Source organism: Phallusia mammillata, chromosome 4 (genome assembly GCF_965637545.1).
Source record: "Phallusia mammillata chromosome 4, kaPhaMamm4.hap1.1, whole genome shotgun sequence".
Lineage (NCBI taxonomy): Eukaryota > Metazoa > Chordata > Ascidiacea > Phlebobranchia > Ascidiidae > Phallusia > Phallusia mammillata.
This window is the reverse complement of record NC_137255.1, coordinates 16,378,554-16,397,465: the sequence shown is the minus strand read 5'-3', so window position 1 is coordinate 16,397,465 and position 18,912 is coordinate 16,378,554. Positions and strand designations below refer to the sequence as shown.

At 36.1% G+C, this 18,912-nt stretch overlaps 2 protein-coding genes across 2 annotated transcripts; one reads left to right on the top strand and one right to left on the bottom strand.

Moving 5' to 3' along the window:
• The first annotated feature begins 736 nt into the window (after nucleotides 1–736).
• LOC145222816 (exosome RNA helicase MTR4-like) lies at nucleotides 737–11,225 on the top strand. Its single transcript, XM_080089027.1, has 20 exons — nucleotides 737–971; nucleotides 1,053–1,141; nucleotides 1,213–1,276; nucleotides 1,492–1,737; nucleotides 2,094–2,268; nucleotides 2,664–2,978; nucleotides 3,206–3,313; nucleotides 3,494–3,626; nucleotides 5,136–5,326; nucleotides 5,857–5,958; nucleotides 6,159–6,284; nucleotides 6,373–6,523; nucleotides 6,830–7,002; nucleotides 7,377–7,700; nucleotides 8,224–8,412; nucleotides 8,720–8,858; nucleotides 9,484–9,614; nucleotides 9,903–9,983; nucleotides 10,570–10,708; nucleotides 10,971–11,225. The coding sequence occupies exons 1-20, from the start codon at nucleotides 898–900 to the stop codon at nucleotides 11,126–11,128; spliced, it is 3,108 nt and encodes a 1,035-aa protein (XP_079945153.1). The 5' UTR covers nucleotides 737–897; the 3' UTR covers nucleotides 11,129–11,225.
• On the bottom strand, nucleotides 11,207–18,322 carry LOC145222817 (pre-mRNA-splicing factor 38A-like). Its single transcript, XM_080089028.1, has 8 exons — nucleotides 18,100–18,322; nucleotides 17,724–17,883; nucleotides 17,427–17,548; nucleotides 14,615–14,700; nucleotides 12,465–12,619; nucleotides 12,202–12,282; nucleotides 11,852–11,941; nucleotides 11,207–11,712 (listed from the first exon to the last, which is right to left on the bottom strand). The coding sequence occupies exons 1-8, from the start codon at nucleotides 18,227–18,229 to the stop codon at nucleotides 11,601–11,603; spliced, it is 936 nt and encodes a 311-aa protein (XP_079945154.1). The 5' UTR covers nucleotides 18,230–18,322; the 3' UTR covers nucleotides 11,207–11,600.
• Between the last annotated feature and the right edge of the window lie 590 nt (nucleotides 18,323–18,912).

The following is an 18,912-nucleotide window of genomic DNA, read 5'->3' as shown; positions in this document are numbered from 1 at the left end:
TTGTGACAAAATAGCTGTTAATGTTTATTAGTAATGTTTGTCGAATAATTAGAGTTTGTGGGACCGATCACGTGGTTTCTTGTCGCCTTAAGGCTGCCGATTTTCGAATAGTAGAGAGTTTTTAATTTCGCTGATGAGTCAACTTTTGCGTACTGCGCAGTTATCGCTCCAGCGGGAATTGTGATAGAAACTAAACAAGTGGATTGAGGGATACAGCTACACTTAATATACCGCCCATATTGCACCGTTATCTACTGTGCCTTTTCACGGCTTTGGAATTGATTGCTTCTGTTCGGGTCGTAAAACACAATCAAATCCTTCGAAGATAATGGATTTGATTGACACGTGTCAATAGGAACCATCGTACTACAAAAACGTTAATCTGCGATCACTATCTTAAACCGCGTAGTAAACATTTAAAAATCCCAGAAATTGTGAGGAAAAAACCAGAAACCCATAGGGACATTGAAAACACCAGACCTTGGGGCAATTTTATTTGTTTTTTTCTATGCGTTTCGTGTCATTTTGCGTTGGTTAGGAAACTTGTAGTTTATGTAGACTTCGCGATCTGTAAGTCTAGTACAGGTTGCTGCGTTAAAACACACATGAATAAAGCAATAAAGGATGAAAGTGACAACATCATGCAAAACAATTTCCTTCATATTGCACTTGCCGCTGTATTTTCCGTGTTTGCGCATTCTGCTCATTGGATTACGTCTTCGCGCACGTTTGCTTTTTCTATTTTAGTGAGTTTGTATTATTATCAACCTCACACGAAATAACAAACCTATTTCCATTGAAAAGTTGTTACAGTTTTGGGAAATTTTGTGACATGTAACGTGAGTAACGAACAATTCAGAACTACGGAACACGTTGTCTGCTTGCTATTATTTTTAAATGGCAGGTTTTGGTGAAGACCTGTTCAACGTGTTTGATGAAGATCCTTGTGATAAGGGAAACTCTGGTTCAAAGTCAGTTAATGTTATAAGTTGTTTACAATGCAAATTATCTTCAGTTTGGCGAATTTAGACTCAAAGACTTTTTTTTCCCAGGCTAGGAAACAAACGATCTGGTAATGTGGAACTATCCGCTCCAGACGAAAAGAAGACAAAGAAAGAAGAATTAGACACCAAACAAACACGTAACTTTTTTCATTTTGATCATAAATAATCGAAATATCCAGAAAATGTAATTGCATGTAAATGTTTTTAGTGGTGAGTGAACAACTTCCTCCATTAGAAACTGATGCAAAAGATGATGCTGAAAACTTGGCCAGGTGATTTCATAATAAAATACAGCATACCTATTTGAAGTTAAGAGCAAAGCAAAAACAAAATTGTGTTCCATTGAAGATGTGGCTAATGTTATAGGCTGTGTTAGTTAATTGGTATGTTAGTTGTTTACATAAAAAATGTTTTTATTATTGTGTGTTAACCAATTTGAGAATTGAACATATCCATTTTATGTGATGCAAAGTCTTTTTGCTTCCAGTGTCCTGGAATCTTTGCCCAAAGTGGAAACAAAGTCACTGAGTGCATTAATAAGTGGCTGTACACATGAAGTGGCTTTTCTATCTGGTACCGAAGTTGCCCAACTGCGTCCAAGGGAAGGTAAAGCTGCCAAGGATTACAAGTTTATTCTGGATCCATTTCAGCAAGAAGCCTTGATGTGTCTGGACAATAACCAATCTGTCCTGGTTTCTGCTCACACTTCTGCTGGCAAAACTGTTGTGGCAGAGTAGGTTAACCTAGGTTTCTTTTACTTTCTAGCACTTAAGCAAATTGCATTATGTGTGTATGTATTAGTCAATAGCGTACCTTGTATTCTCTAGTCTGGATAGGGTTTTAATATAAAAATTATACTGATGTTCTCTTGAAACATGGGGAGCACAGTTTGGGTGTGTAGAGATGTTGGTGTTACTTACAAAAACAATGTCACAAATTGAATTGCAACAAATGTGTCAAATTGTAAGATATGTGTGAATTTATAGTCTTTCACAAAACACATACAGCATCTTAGAAGCTGTGATAAAATATAGTTTTTGTATAATGCTAGATTGTTGATTATACTGCCCATTTATGCTTTCCACACAGATATGCAATTGCGATGTCACTCAGAGATAAGCAGCGTGTGATATACACAACTCCAATCAAGGCATTGAGCAACCAGAAGTATCGTGACTTGTATGAGGAGTTTTCTGATGTGGGACTTATGACCGGAGATGTTACGATCAATCCTACTGCCTCCTGCTTGGTGATGACAACAGAGGTAACAAGCATCATTAGTATTTTTGTTCATGTTTTTAGCTCCACGAGCTGTGTTTACATTTGGAAAAACAGCATGTGCTGCAAATAAACAAAGTTAACCTACCATTTAATGAAAGTATGTTTTCTAAAATCAGGTGTCTATAGTAACATTTTCCATGCAAATATACGGATTTAATCGTTTATATTGCAGCATATGGTGTTAAGCATGTGTGCAGTATTTTAAATTGACATTTGTTTCCCAAAGTTAACTATGTACCTGCATATGCATTGGCTTGTTCGTTGATACCAAAAATAATGAGTTTTGTCTGTAGGTGATGCCCTGTATAAAAATAATACAAAAGTGTAAATGATAATGACATTTTAAAATGATGCCTGACTCTTACTTTGATTTTGTAGATTTTGCGAAGCATGCTGTATCGAGGTTCTGAAGTGATGCGAGAGGTTGCCTGGGTGGTATTTGATGAAATTCATTACATGCGCAACAAGGAGCGTGGTGTAGTCTGGGAAGAAACTATTATTCTACTACCAGACAATGTCCGATATGTGTTCCTATCCGCCACTATTCCAAATGCAAGACAGTTTGCCTCTTGGATTTGTTACCTCCACAAACAACCCTGCCATGTTGTCTACACCGACTATCGACCGGTGCCTTTGGAACACTATATATTTCCTACTGGTGGTGATGGTTTGCATTTGGTTGTAGATGATAGTGTAAGTTGATTGATTTTCTTTCCTTTTCAATGCTGTACCAAATGTTTCTTATGTTGATGGGCAAAAGAACTATATTTTTATGAGGCAAAAACCTTTATTTTTTATGGACAAAAAACTTTGCTATTTTTAGCCATTGATTTGCACCAATATCGCCAACAAACTGTAAATACCAAATATTTATATCTTGCCAGGTTTAGGTAAAGCATAAAGAACTTTTATTTTCATAGGGTGCATTTAGAGAAGATAACTTTAACACAGCTATGTCTGTGCTAAGAGATGCCGGTGACAATGCACGAAGTGACTTCAACAGAAGAGGCAAAAGAGGTGGACAGCAGGTTAGATGACACATAATTCACTTGCAAAAAATATTGGCAATTTCTGCCCAACTGGAAAAATGCATAATTATTTTTTAAATAAAATAGTTGTTTTGGCCTGTAGAAAAAGTTTTGGGGTACACAGCTGTCCCAGTTTCAATAAGTGTCTAATTTATCTAACCTTTAAAAAATCATTTCTAGGGTAAAAGTGCTTGTGTCCAAATTGTGGAATTGATTCTTGAAAGAAAGTTTTTGCCGGCAATCGTTTTTTCATTCAGCAAAAAAGAGTGTGAATTTTATGCAAAGCAAGTTTTTCGCATGGAGTTCAACACAGGTGAGCACTGAAACAACTGAGGTTTACTTCTTTACCAATTGAGATTATTATGGGTCCCCTTCCCTGAAGGGGACACATATTGATTTTACTCAAAATGTTTGTGTTTTTTTTCTTTTTTTTTCTTTCATTTTTCTTCTCCCCAAAGTTTGTCCGACTCGTTTTTCCATCAAATCCTTGATGGATTTGGATGAAATTTACGCAGATGGTAGATGTAGTTATGTAGCTGTCCATCCCACTTTGTTTTTGTTCATAACCCCAGTATTTACCCCGCTAGCCCCCTAAAATGGGTATTTTTTCCCCGAAGTTTGTCCGACTCGTTTTTCTATCAAATGTTTGATGGATTCAGCTGAAATTTACACAGATGGTAGATGTAGTTATGTAGATGCGCATCCCACTTTGTTTTTGTTGATAACCCCAGTATTTACCCCGCTAGCCCCCTAAAATGTTTTTTTCCCGAAGTTTGTCTGACTCGTTTTGCCATCAAATGCTTGATGGATGTGGCTGAAACTTATACAGATGATAGATGTAGTTCTGTAGATGTGCATCCCACTTTGTTTTTGTTGATAACCCCAGTATTCACCACGCTAGCCCCTTAAAATGGGTATTTTCCCCCGAAGTTTGTCCGACTCGTTTTTCTATCAAATGTTTGATGGATTCAGCTGAAATTTACACAGATGGTAGATGTAGTTATGTAGATGCGCATCCCACTTTGTTTTTGTTGATAACCCCAGTATTTACCCCGCTAGCCCCCTAAAATGGTTTTTTCCCCGAAGTTTGTCTGACTCGTTTTGCCATCAAATGCTTGATGGATGTGGCTGAAACTTATACAGATGGTAGATATAGTTATGTAGATGTGCATCCCACTTTGTTTGTCCGGATAACCCTAGTATTTACCCCACTAGCCCCCTAAAAGGGGTGTTTATAAACAATGTCAGAATTGGCTAAAATTTGGATAGCTTGTAAAGTATGCCAATTATCGTTATTGCGTCATTGCAGTTCGGGGGTTGTTAACAGCCCTTTGACGTCAGAAACATTAACAGTTGTTGCTCAAAACACCTCTAGTGGTTGAAATTTTAAACGTTGCCAGATTGGACTGAAATTTTGCAGTACTATTGATTGAGTCATTGTGGTTTCCTTCGTTTAAGTTTGTGTGTGTTGAACCTCAATTAGTTATCCTACTTACTCATTGTTATCTATTGAAATGCATTATCTACAACTTTGCATGTGTGGGGACCCATGAGTTTTTGCTTGCAGAAACAACCAAGGTTATAAAAGACGATGGCTAATATAGGACCCAATATAAATAAGTGTAGGAAATATATTAATGTTTCAAAATATGCTATAGTGTATGTGCAAGGGCAATATGTGCTAAGCCACCCTTCTAGTTTAACATTACAACTGTTTTAACTTATAGTTGTGAGACATCCAATAGGTTTTACTTGTGCACATTATTTTTACTGCATATTGTGGACCAACATTCATATTAACCCTTTTATTCGTGTTTTGCAGCTGAAGAGAGGAAGCTAGTACAAGAAGTTTTTGACAATGCTATGGACTCTTTATCAGATGAAGATCGCAAACTTCCACAGGTGGAAGCTAGTTTACCATTTCTTCTCAATGGTATTGGTATTCACCATGGTGGACTTTTGCCTATACTGAAGGAAACCATTGAGATATTATTTTCTGAGGGCCTGATTAAAGTGAGTGTTATAATATCAATAAATCCTTAGGTTCTGCTTTACAGCTATATTGTAAAATGCCTTAGAAAAACTGCTGGGTTTAAATCCATAGAGTAGATTTTTCTAGCCTATACCTTATCACATTAAACCAGGAGTGTCCAAACTGTTTTTAATGGGGGCTAAATTTTACAAGGTAAAGACGCCCGCGGGCCAACGTTTTTTCAGAATTAAGACTCAAATTTTCGGGATTTAAGGAAATTTTGTGATTTTGTTGAGTCGGCACCTTCCTTTTTACCGGTAAATGAAGTTCCAGGGAAAGCTTTTGCATGATGTAGTGTCGCCAAAACCCAAAAACTTAATCCAAAGTTCCAAACTATGGCGGGCCATACGCAACACAATTTTAAAAAAAACAGCCGCGGGCCACTTAAAATGCCGTCGGGGGCCGCATTTGGCCCGCGGGCCGGAGTTTGGACACCCATGCATTAAACAGTTCAAAAGATTTAGTATAACACCTATATCAAGTCTAACGTATTATGATTTGTTTGTTTTAGGTTTTGTTTGCAACTGAGACCTTTTCCATGGGTGTCAACATGCCAGCTCACACTGTTGTTTTCACAAGTATTCGGAAATATGATGGAAAGGATTTTAGATGGGTAATGGAAATACTTATTGATTCTCTCATTGTTGTGTTTGTTGTTTTATGTTTTGTGACAAGCTACGCCTTAGTTATTTCTGTAAACAATCATATATTGTGGATGCTTGTGTATGTTTGCTTTTAGAATAGTCATGTAGTAAAAGTGCAGTCCTGTGAAATTGTGACACATAAACATTTCAAACAAATCTTCTTCTTTAGATCACTGGTGGTGAATATATTCAAATGAGTGGTAGAGCAGGGCGTCGTGGAATGGATGAGAAGGGAATTGTAATCATGGTAGTGGACGAAAAACTTTCTCCCAGTGTTGGAAAAGCACTTGTCAAAGTATGTTTACTTTACTTTAAAACTGCATCTTGTTGATGTTTTGTTAAATGATGCAGTGCTTTTTATTCTGATCTAAACCTTTTTCTAGGGTTCACCAGATCCATTGGACTCTGCTTTCCGATTAACATACAACATGGTGCTGAACCTACTCCGTGTGGAAGAAATAAACCCCGAGTACATGCTTGAAAAGTCTTTCTACCAATTCCAACACTACACTGCCATTCCTGAAAAGATTGAAAGTAAGAAACATATTTCAACATGTACATTTGTTAATTGTTCTGCTATTCGAAACAGTGAAAATGTGCTTCAGTAAAACAGATTGTTTACCCCATTTTTTGCAAATTTAAAACAGAAAAACCCTATATTTGTTCAACAACAGTGCAAAAGTGTGTCATTTAGATCATGTTGTACAAATGAATGTGGTTGATTGCATAATCTGTTCCATTTGTTGAGAAGATTGTTTGCATTATCACCTAATCTAGTTGATTGCAAGAAAAAAGATTGGATAATTGGTGTATTAATAAATTCATTTATTTATCCTGAAGAGGTGGCTGCTTTGGAGAAGCAATATGCCACACTGAAGATCAAAGATGAGGATGAATCTATGACTTATTATCGCATACGACAACAACTTAACAAGCTTGGAATGCAACTGGAGGAGTTTATCCACATGCCAAAATACTGTTTGCCTTTTCTGCAACCAGGAAGACTTGTCAAGGTAGGATTATTTTGGATTTGTTTTGCATGACTCAAAACTGTTAAGAATGCAGTTGACAAGTGGTGACTTAAAATGCTCAATGTGATTAAAAAATATGAAGTGTAATTTTTGTTGGTGAAGTAAAGTCGATTTTTTTAACCATCATTACCTTTGAGTCAATTTAGACCTTTGTTGGATTGTACTTCCATTCCTGTCAGGTTTTTTGAAACTTATGACTTTAACTAATTCTAGACAGGATCCAGGTTTGATTTATTGTTCCTACATAGGTCTTACATAGGGTTGGTTTTCTTTAATTGTAGAATCAAATTCAACATTTTTGGAGCAAAACTTTCTGATTTTGAAGCGAAAAACAAATAAAATAATTGCAATTTCAGGTTCGCAATGGAGATCATGAGTTTGGTTGGGGTGTGGTGGTGAACTTCCAGAAGAAGCAGCCCAAACCAACAGGACGACTCAGGGCAGAAGAGGAGCCACCGCCGGAGTATGTTGTCGATGTCCTTCTCAACTGTGACAAGGACAGCATCCACCCTTCATCGTCAAGAATCCCACGACCTGCCAAAGGCAATGACCGCCAAAATGAAATGGCCGTCGTGCCGGTCTTAGTGCAACTGATCAAAGCCATGAGCAGCATACGTCTGTTTCTTCCCAAGGACTTACGACCTCTGGACAACCGTCAATCCCTCTTACGTTCGCTTGAGGTAAAGATTCTATACGATTCGGTGCGGCTTATAGCAAACATTAACCATTTTAGGGGTAGAAATGTCACAAAGAAAGAGAGCTATATGTCTTAGGGTTGCCATCGACAAGGATGCCAAAACAAGGACAACCGAAAAATCAAAAGTTTCATGGGAAACGAATCAAACGCCATATATTTTGCCAGAAATAATCTGTTTTAGCAACTCCTTGCCCGTAGAAAATGTTTCGTGCATTTTAGATAGGTTTACTTTCCCGGTAGCTGGACTTTGACTGCCATTTCACTACGTTTGGTCCTTGTAATTGTTGAAAATAAGACAAAATAAGGACTCAGACCAAAAACAAAAACATTCCCTACACAAGACACAACCGTTCAATATGAGGACAAATCTTAGAAATAAGAACGATATGGACACTCTGCTTATGTCGAAGATTTACAAGCAAGTTGGCTGGAAAGCAGCAAACTTAATGACTGAGGTCAATAAATTTACTATCCATCAGCCCTTTAAATCCCTACTTTTGTTTCAGGAGGTCCACAAACGCTTTCCGGATGGTTTGCCGCTGCTCGATCCATTAGAAGATATGTGTATTAAAGACGAGCGGCTTAAATCAATTGTGCGCAAGATTGAAGCGTTTGAACGTCGAATGTACAAACACCCGCTACACACCAAGAAAGAAGTGACGGAAATTTACGAAATGTGCGAGAGAAAAACCAAGGTAGATTTGTTCCAAGCCACGTGCTGTTTAAAATTTGCAATCAAAATGCTTGAAAATCTGGTTAGTAAGCTATATCAGGTGTCTCAACCACAGTTGTAATTCGGACCGGGTTCGGGTTAGAATTTCAATAAACGGGTATGATTGGGGCCTGACGTGACACTCAGTATTATTTTGCCGCATTTTCAACAACTTTCGAGCATCGCCTGAAAATCGAGGTTGGGCCCCAATTTCAGGCCGCCTACAACTTTGGGTTTACAACATTAGAATTTTTGTATTTTGCGTCTTTAATAACGTTCTTTTCTTTCAGCTCGGCGCCGACGTGAAAGAGGCGAAACGGGAGTTGAAGAAATCGCGTACGATTTTACAAATGGACGAACTGAAATGTCGAAAGCGAGTTCTCCGCCGACTCGATTACGCCACTGTGTCCGATGTCATTGAGACCAAAGGTTGGAAGAAGTTGCGTTTTGAAGTCAAATGTTTGAGTTTGTAGCTTTGTAAACGGATTATCCAGTCCCTGGACTACACATTGCTTTTTAGAAAAAAAACAAACATATATGACATATATGTTTTACAGTATACTGTAACATACCGGTTACGTCAGTGGTAGGCAACCGCCGGTCCGCGAGAAGTTTGTTACCGGGTCGTGTCATTTTTCAGGTTTAATGCTTTAAAACATTTTGCCCATGTATTCCGGGGATTATAAACTAATTTAAGCGTTTTCATTTCCAAATATTTGCAGTTTTTTGGAGACCGGTCCGCGATAAAATGTCAGTTTCAAAAACGGTCCGCAGAGCAAAAAAGGTTGCCGACCTCTGGTCTACATGACATTTTTGACCATTTTAAGAGGTGAAATATTGATTTCACGTTAAAATCTTGTGCAAAAGAAATTTCGATTTCAACCGATATGCCGCAATGTTGCAAAAATATTGCCAAGCGAATCCCATTCTGGTACAAATAGGTTGCCTAAAAATGAAAACAGTGGCTTAGATGGCACCTGTGGCATTTATTCTTTGATGTTGAACATTTCGGAAATTTGAATCTGTTTAAAAAATTATAAATATTGCACTACAGGACGTGTTGCTTGTGAGATCAGCGCAGCAGACGAACTTCTGCTAACAGAGATGGTTTTCAACGGTGTCTTCAACACTCTGTCGGCTGCCCAGTGTTGTGCGTTGCTTAGCTGTTTCGTGTTCGACGAAAAGGTAAACATCATAACAAACTTTTGATTCAAGCAAACCTGTTTCCAAGCGTTACAACATTTTTACCTGAATTTACGACTTATGTCGACATTTAGTCTGTCGATTTTTGCCGCCCCTTTCTTCGGAGACCCATTGGTTTTTGCTTTCAAAACCATGTGCTTGTAAAACCACATTTTTGCTTTCAAAACCAAGTGTTGGTTTGTCAGACATAGGATATACAAACTGGAAAAACATAGGATATAAATATGGGGAAGCTACCGTTTTAGTTCATGTTTATGACCCTCTTTGCAGTCCAAAAGCATTCCGAAACTGAGTGAGGATCTCGCAAGTCCATTAAGACAAATGCACGAGGCGGCCAGAAGAATTGCTAAGGTGGGTAAACCTCGCTTTAACTTCGATTTTATGTCGCCTCTGTATGTTTTATGAATTAACCGTCTATAATTTAACATATCGTACGCTGCTGTAAGGTATCGTAATTTTTTTTGGTGATGCTATATAGCCAGGGTTGCCATACCGTCCGTGTTTCAAAGATTTGTCCTTATTTTGAAGGGCTATGTCTTAGAAAAGTTCATTGTCCTTATTTCTAAGAAATGTCCTTATTTTTGACTGTAGTCCTTCTTTTGTCTTATTTTCAACAATTACAAGTCAAATCCCTGCTGCAAGTAAAAGTGAGTCTAGACCTGAGCTGATGTGAGATGCACTTAGTATTTTCTACGAACAACGAGTTACTGAAACAGATTGTTTCTGGCAAAAATATTGCATTTATTATGTCATGACTCGGATAAATGCAAAAATTTGTTTAAAAACGTTTGTTTTGTTTCGCCTAAAAATTTGATTTTTCGGTTGTCCTTATTTTTGGTGTTAAGTCGATGGCAACCCTGTATATAGCACTTTCGATACAAGTCCAGTATAAATCTTGCATGTCACAACTAATAAGTCATTTTGTGAATTCTTGCAGGTTTCCATTGAAGCAAAACTTCCGCTTGATGAAGAAGATTACGTTCAGTCTTTCAAGACGATGTTGATGGATGTTGTTTACATGTGGTGCAACGGATCAACTTTTTCACAAATTGCAGAAATAACTGACACTTTTGAAGGTTTGTAACATAATGCGATTGATGACTCTGTATCACTATTTTAATGAGCTTTAAATGCACATTCCGTAAGCAGTTTAATCGAAGAAAATGTTTTGCTTCATTTAAACGGGTAATACTTACAAAAACCTCGTCATATTGAACCCCATACTTGTATTCAGCGTGGGAAATACCTTTCCAAACTGCTCGCCACACAATACTACGTTATTAGCAGTGTAACTTTAGGCCTCACTCATCAATTGACCATGGATTATTTTCCTTGCAGGAAGCATCATTCGTTGTATGAGAAGACTGGAAGAGCTGCTACGCGAAATGTGTCATGCGGCGAAAGCGATCGGCAACACACAACTCGAAAACAAATTCGCCGAGGGAATCCGCCTCATCAAGCGTGACATCATTTTTGCAGCCAGCCTTTATCTGTGACGTCACGTTCAGTTCATTTTTCGTCTCCTTCGTCTTTCTTTCGTTTTTACTACTTTGCGAAAAGCAAAACAAATAAAAGAACGAAGAGAAAAGTTTATTTTTACCATTACGTGTTGCGGGTCATTACAGTCATTTAAAATGATTGGATTTAGGGCAAAAACTGCATGGTATATTGGTTTTGTTTTCGAAAACTCGATTTTGTTCGTGTTTGAAAAAAAACTTACAATATTTTTAGGTTATTAGTAGGTTATTCATAGGGTTTTATACATTGCCACATGGTTGACCGAACATCCCTATGAAGGATATAGAACATCCCTGTGAAGGTTATAGAACCATTGATGAAAAACAAACATTTGCTTGCAAATCGGTAAAACGAAGATCGATGTGTGCGATAGTTTCGCGGCAATGTTTTTCGCACAAGAAAAACTCAATACGACACATGGGATTTTGTAGCTAACAACTATTTAAAAGTTCATTTCAAAGGTTTTAGTCCAAGTTTCGCTCGAAGTGCATTAGCTTCTTTGATCTCCACGCTTTCGTCGTCTTTCGATGACTTTTTAGATTTCTTGCTCTTTTTCTTTGGCCTAGAAATAAATGTCGACGTTATTTAATGTTTCCCGGACTGAAAGTCCACAGCTTTATACCACATATATCTGTCATTTTTTCACTAAAACGCAGGAACACACAAAAAGGCACAAAGGATCCATCATAACAAACTAATACCTTTCATCTTCATCGTGATGTTTGTGAGAGCGATGTGGAGATCGGGGTCTTTCGCGCTCTCGAGAACGGTGACGTCGTGGTGGCGTGCGACTAAATTGCAAAGAAAACTGTAGTAACTACCATAATTAATAAAACAGAATAGGAAGCAACAGACCAGGAAGCAGGAATGGTGGCTATCATTGTAATATTGACGTAAATTATGTTTGTTTGTAAAGGTATCTTAAATGCGTTCTGAAGTGTTAAGAAATAGTTTTGCGCTGGGCAAACAGTTTGGCATTGGTCCGACCAATTTGGCGGGCTCGGTTCATGACTACATATAACAAAGGCAAAACGTCTTTAGGCAAAAATACCTTCTTCTACGTCTTCTAGGCGATCTGCTCCGTGAACGGCGTCGTCTTGGTGACGGAGAACGACGGTGGCGGTCACGATCTCTGTGGGGAAAATAGACATAAGATATCTACATGCATTTACAATGCTGCTGTTATACTAATTATGTGCAGAAATCAAGTTTATTGAAATTCCAGCATTTTTATATTTTTCATTACACAGCACAAAAGTATTTCTAAACATGTTATTTGGACGCACTGGAATAGGTGTTTTCTTTTATCATTACCTTATAGGTGAGGGGCTTCTTCGGCGATGTGAAGTAACTTTCTCTTCTACAACCATATCTTCCTCATCACTTGACTCACCAAGGTCATCCAGATCATCATCCAAAGCTGAAATTCGTGGTTCCAACTTTTCTGTTTCTTCCATAATTTGTCGTTTCTTTATTTAAAATAACAAAAAAACGGTTGATTGTTGAGAATCCAATAATAGTTAAAAAGTAATAAGTAAAAGATATAATACACTTCAATTATAATGACAAAGTAAATGACAAATAGCACCAATGGGTAAATATTAAGAAGGATGAACCCTTGCTACCCTACAGACAATATTTGGCCATAATTCTTTCTAATAAGACGGTGTTGATATTAAAAACAAACAAACAACTAATTCAGTCATAAAATCCTGACAGTATCAAAGCATTGACAATTTGGCACAGCAGCAACAAATCGCTTATATCTATTTTCGCACTATGTTTATATGGACCTGCAAAACCTCTTGTTGTGCGGTAGTAATGCAGGGAATAACCCTTTGATATTGACCAGACGTTTTCTGTACATTAGATTGTTGTTGTTTTTTAAATTCAAAATCAACAAGTGGACACCGATTACACACTGTCGCGGTCTAATGGGCATTAAAACAACCCAACCTATAGCACTTTTTACTTTTCTTTGTGCATGAAACAAATCACGAGCCCAATAAAAGTACGAGTACAGATTTTTAACGTGAATTGTACATCATTTCGACATTGTTGAACATTTGGCACTGGCAACTTTTAAACAAACTAATTATTCAATTAACAAATAACACTGTCAAAATTATTTACACTCGCCTTAATGCGTTCGGCCTCACGCCTTTTCCGCATTTCTTCTTTTTTTCGCAGTCTATATTTTCTCATATTTTTTGCCATTGCAATAAACTACTCAAGCAGTATGTACTATGTAGCAGATTCCTAAAATCGAATGCGAGTATGCGACGTACTACATTAGGTATATATAGGGGGTATTTTTTCCTGCGGTCAGTTGAATGCAAAGCGCGAAAAAAGAAGTTGACCGCGATTACATGGTTTCATTTCAAAAACTTTGTCCGTAATTTTACGGCTTCATTTCCATCCAGTCTCGCACCCTCGTATTGTCCGTCGCATGTTATCAGGCACTAATCGCCACAGGATGCGTCTGGCGTAAATTCCACACGAAACGGACGAGTGCGCGATACAACGAATATATTGAGATTAATGTTATTTATGTCAAATCAGTTAAAAATCATGTAATATAGATTAAATTTAACCCAAGTTTTGAAGCTTTCTGTCCACGCCGTTTTACATAATTAGCATGATTAAGTGGTTAAGAGAAACAAAAAAATACAATTTAAATGCAAACATACACCCAGTTCAAGGCACGTCTAATGACCTTTTGACACGGTTTTCAATGGCACGCAGCCCTTTTAAGTGTTCCTTTTCCCTCACTCATACAAAAACGTTTTTGCCTCACTCATACATAACACAAGTGTTGTTTCTTGTGTTTGTAAAAATTTTCAATAAAAAACAGTCCCCTTGTGAGGAAAAGTGAATCACTCCCTTGGTTCTTCTATTTGTCTGTACAGTGTACACATATTCAGGAGTGTAAAAGTTACCACTGGGGCAACCAAGCTTTTATTTTTAATATATATCAAACAAAAAACACTCTACAAACAACTGCTTGAATTTTTTACCATGTAAGGGTTAGTATTTCTGACTGAAAGGCCAAGTAAACCTAAAACCAAACATTTCTGGTATAAGGGGTAAAAAATGGGTAGATTGAACTGAAAGTCCAAAATGATTTAAATACCTTACAATGAACCAACCAACCAACAAAGTATAAAACTGCTGGATCATGTACTGTAGTGAGTATAGCCATTTTTACTTTTTAGGGGACTGTGGGTGAACCGTTGGGTCATTTGGAGTCAAATTTTAGGATCAAATTTGTATTCAATAACTAACTAACATGTGTGCAAATTTTAATAAATCACTCTTTCTGACCAAACGCTTGAAACAAACCAGCAATAGACAGAAAAAAGAGTACAAAAAAAAAATCTGGACAAAAACAATATGCGTCCTCTTCAATGGACCCATAATAAAAAAAACAGGAAAAAAATTGAATTTGTGCACGATTCACAAACCTGTAATCTTGGAAGAATAACATCACATTCACGCTCTTCACGAAGCAAGTTGTCAACAAACTCATCAATGTGGTCAATTACAAAAGCTGATGAAAACAATTATTAGGAAATGTGTTGTTTGTATATATAGTCAAATGGGGTAAAAAAAAATTTGCTGAAGTTGGGGTAAAAAAAAAACAATACCCTCACAGATAAACCACAATTTTTTTTTAAATGCTTTCTTTTTCATAGGATGTATTTATTCTCTGCCTAAAAAATAAGCCATAAACCATTCTCAGATTTTGTTTCTAGGCAATGTTCTGCAGGTTGAAACAACAGTAGTAAAATTCGTATGTTAAAAAGTCTTCAACAACCTTTAGAAACTTTCCTGCAGATTTTTTATTACAAGTTTGGTGTCAATGACCTTTGTTCTGTGTTGTGTCATAACCATGACCTATGAAACAAAAAAGACTCCACTTGGCTAACTTGTAAATTTTTTCAGATATCTTGTTGTTCGTTTTTACCCCAACGGTTCTATAGGAATGGGGTAATAAAAAACTATGTATTTTCTACACCCCCAAATTTTTTTTTGCCCAAACATTTTTATTTGTCACCTGGAAGTTTAGAAAATAGAAAAGAAAGCCTATAAAACATGTATAGTCAAGTGGGGTAAAAAAAACAATTTTTTGAAAGTTTGTTACCAAACTTTTATTTTAGGCAACAAAAGGTCAGTTTTTCTTCCCAACAAAGCTGATAGGACTACTTTTATAGTTATGTGACAAGTTTTTGATTTTACTAAAAAACAAAAAAAATATTTGACAAAAACTGTTGTTCTTTTTTAACCCGAAAAAGGTACAAAAAAAAACAATGTCGGGGTAAAAAAAAACAAGTGAACATTAGTACCATTTAAAAAAAAATTAAGTGGCAGTTTGAACTTCAATTCAATTATATGAACTTAATCAACCATCTTAAAGTTAAACATCAGACAGAAATTTCATTAACAACTCTGTTACAATAAATAAATAAGCCAAAAAAACACGAGCCACATAAAATTCTTTGTTTTCGAAATTTTACAAACCAAACTTACAGCAGTTAGTAAACTGTTTGTAAATTAATAAAACACTTTCAAATTGGTGCTAAGACTTTGCATGGCTTTGTACCTTTATTGCACTGCATTTATTGCCTTTGATTTGGTCTTTTTTGTCATTTACCAGTCTTTTGTTGGTATGCAACTAGGTTTAAATAGAGCTCACCCACTTGCTGACCGGTCATGTAACCTAAAACCTTATTGAAATAAAGTTTAATTTTCTACCCAAAACTGCTTGAATTACCACATAATGATTTGATCACCTCTTTTTCTTACTTTGTAGCATTTTTCTTTAGGCCTGGATCCCAATTTGTACTTTTAGCCATGCAGGTATACTTTTTGGTAAAAATTTCTCCAAAACTGGGCCCCCAAAGCAATTTTATACAACTTTGGTTTAAGTACATGTTTCATAGGCTTTCTTTTTTATTTTCTAAACTTCCAGGTGACAAATAAAAATGTTTGGGCAAAAAAAATTTTTGGGGTGCAAAAAATATATAGTTTTTTATTACCCCATTCCTATAGAACCGTTTGGGGTAAAAACGAACAACAAGATATCTGAAAAAAATTAGAAGCTAGCCAAGTGGAGTCTTTTTTGTTTAATAGGTCATAGTTATGACACAACACAGAACAAAGGTCATTGACACCAGACTTGTAATAAAAAATCTGCAGGAAAGTTTCTAAAGGTTGTTGAAGACTTTTTAACATACGAATTTTACTACTGTTGTTTCAACCTGCAGAACATTGCCTACAAACAAAATCTGAGAATGTTTTATGGCTTATTTTATAGGTAGAGAATAAATACATCCTATGAAAAAGTAACCATTTAAAAAAAATTTTTGGTTTATCTGTGAGGGTATTGTTTCTTTTTACCCCAACTTCAGCAAAATTTTTTTTTACCCCATTTGACTATACTTAAACCAAAGTTGTATAAAATTGCTTTGGGGGCCCAGTTTTGGAGGATTTTTTACCAAAAAGTATACCTGCATGGCTAAAAGTACAAATTGGGGTCCAGGCCTAAAGAAAAATGCTACAAAGTAAGAAAAAGCGGTTATCAAATCATTATGTGGTAATTCAATCAGTTTGGGGTAGAAACTTTATTTCAATAAGGTTTTAGGTTACATGACCAGTCAGCAAGTGGGTGAGCTCTATTTAAACCTAGTTGCATACCAACAAAAGACTGGTAACTGAAAAAAAGACCAAATCAAAGGCAATAAAGGTACAAAGCCATGGAAAGTCTTAGCACCAATTTGAAAGTGTTTTATTAATTTACAAACAGTTTACTAACTGCTGTAAGTTTGGTTTGCAAAATTTCGAAAACAAAGAATTGTATGTGGATCATGTTTTTTGGCTTATTTATTTATTGTAACAGAGTTGTTAATGAAATTTCTGTCTGATGTTTAACTTTAAGATGGTTTATTAAGTTCATATAATTGAATTGAAGTTCAAACTGCCACTTAATTTTTTTTAAATGGTCCTAATGTCCACATGTTTTTTTTTACCCCGACATTGTTTTTTTTGTACCTTTTTTGGGTTAAAAAAGAACAACAGTTTTTGTCAAATATATATATTTTTTTGTTTTTTAGTAAAATCAAAAACTTGTCACATAACTATAAAAGTAGTCCTATCAGCTTTGTTGGGAAGAAAAACTGACCTTTTGTTGCCCAAAACAAAAGTTTGGCAACAAAGTTTCAAAAAATTGTTGTTGTTTTTACCCCACTTGACTATATGTGCAGAATCAATACTTACTTCCATCTCTTTTCTGTCTTTTAATTTTTCTAAAATCATTAAGCAGTGGTTCCAAGTACTTGAAGGAATCCAAAGACGTACCCGTAATTCTCATGTAAAATGCACCAAGGCATCTTACATACCTATAAAAAAATATAAAATCCAGTTAACTGGTTTAGGATGTGATAAATGCACTCATAGCAATTACAGTTAAAATAACTTGGTTTGGTATAGTGAAAATTATGTCTTTTTGACAGTAAAAAGTAAATTTGTTTCATGTAAAAATTAGGATAAAAAAAGTATGCCTGTTGTTCCTACTTAAAATCTTCATTTCTTATAAATTCAACAATGATGTCCTTATCAGGCTGAATTTGTAACATCTTCAGAACAAGACATAGAAAAGGTGATGGTTTGATATTGCCCCCATAGACACCACCAATGTACTTTAATTCCATTGCTTTGTCAACCAGTAGTTCAGCTAAAAAAATAGGTAGATAAATACAAAATATTAGTTTGCTCAAAAAGTGTTTATTTTATTAGTTTTTAAGATAGTGTTTAATTTAACCCTTTTTTATTTTATTTTCTGGCAACATCCGCAATTTATGTGCACATTTGAATTCCAGATTTCACAACAAAAAGATACAAAGGTTCCACATGACCAACAATGCACTACATATAAAAGCACATTTTTTACCTGAAAGTGCAAAGCATTCTTCCTTCCAGTAGCGGCTGTCATATATCCGAGTTCGTATAATTTTCTCAATCAAGTACTGTGGATTGGTACCTTTCACAGTATTCGCATCTTTTACAGTGCGATTTGCCATAATTTACAAATTACAAGCTGCACACCTTGTTTTTAATAAAACATCAAGTAAAATGCAATGACAGCATAATAAATCTTATGCAGTGATCTTAAGACACATTATCTGTCAAATGTTGGTTAAATTACTAGCGAGAGACAATAATATTGAAATAGGTCCTGTACGTTTCTGATTTCGTGTTTCAATTTCAAATCTCACTCAATGAGGCCAATAGCAATAAGTTTACCTTCTGCATGAATCTGGTATAGTAGTATTATAAATTCTGAACACAACAGGCAATTAAAGCTAACTAAAAAAAAACAATAAAGCCGGTGTAAACTTTACAATTGCAAAGGAAAACACAATGCAAATGCAGTAATGCACACGTTCACGTTCACAATAACCGAGACTTTTACCTACGCCCCCAGGGCAAAAAGCGGAAAAAAGGCTCCAGCAAACACACAAAACTTCGCATATCTCCAGTTCTAGTACAGGTAGAAAGGTGAAATTTCACACCTGCACTAAGTCGAACATGCAGAATTTAAAAATGCAAAAAAAAATTTTTTGCCACAAAATTAAAAAAATTTTGGGCCGAAATATCCCGATTTTGGTAACTTAAACTAAAACGGGAAAAATAAAATATTGCTCATTTTTTTTGGAAAAGCTTTACGTTTCTGAAAATCTAAGTGATATGCGCCAAACTTCGG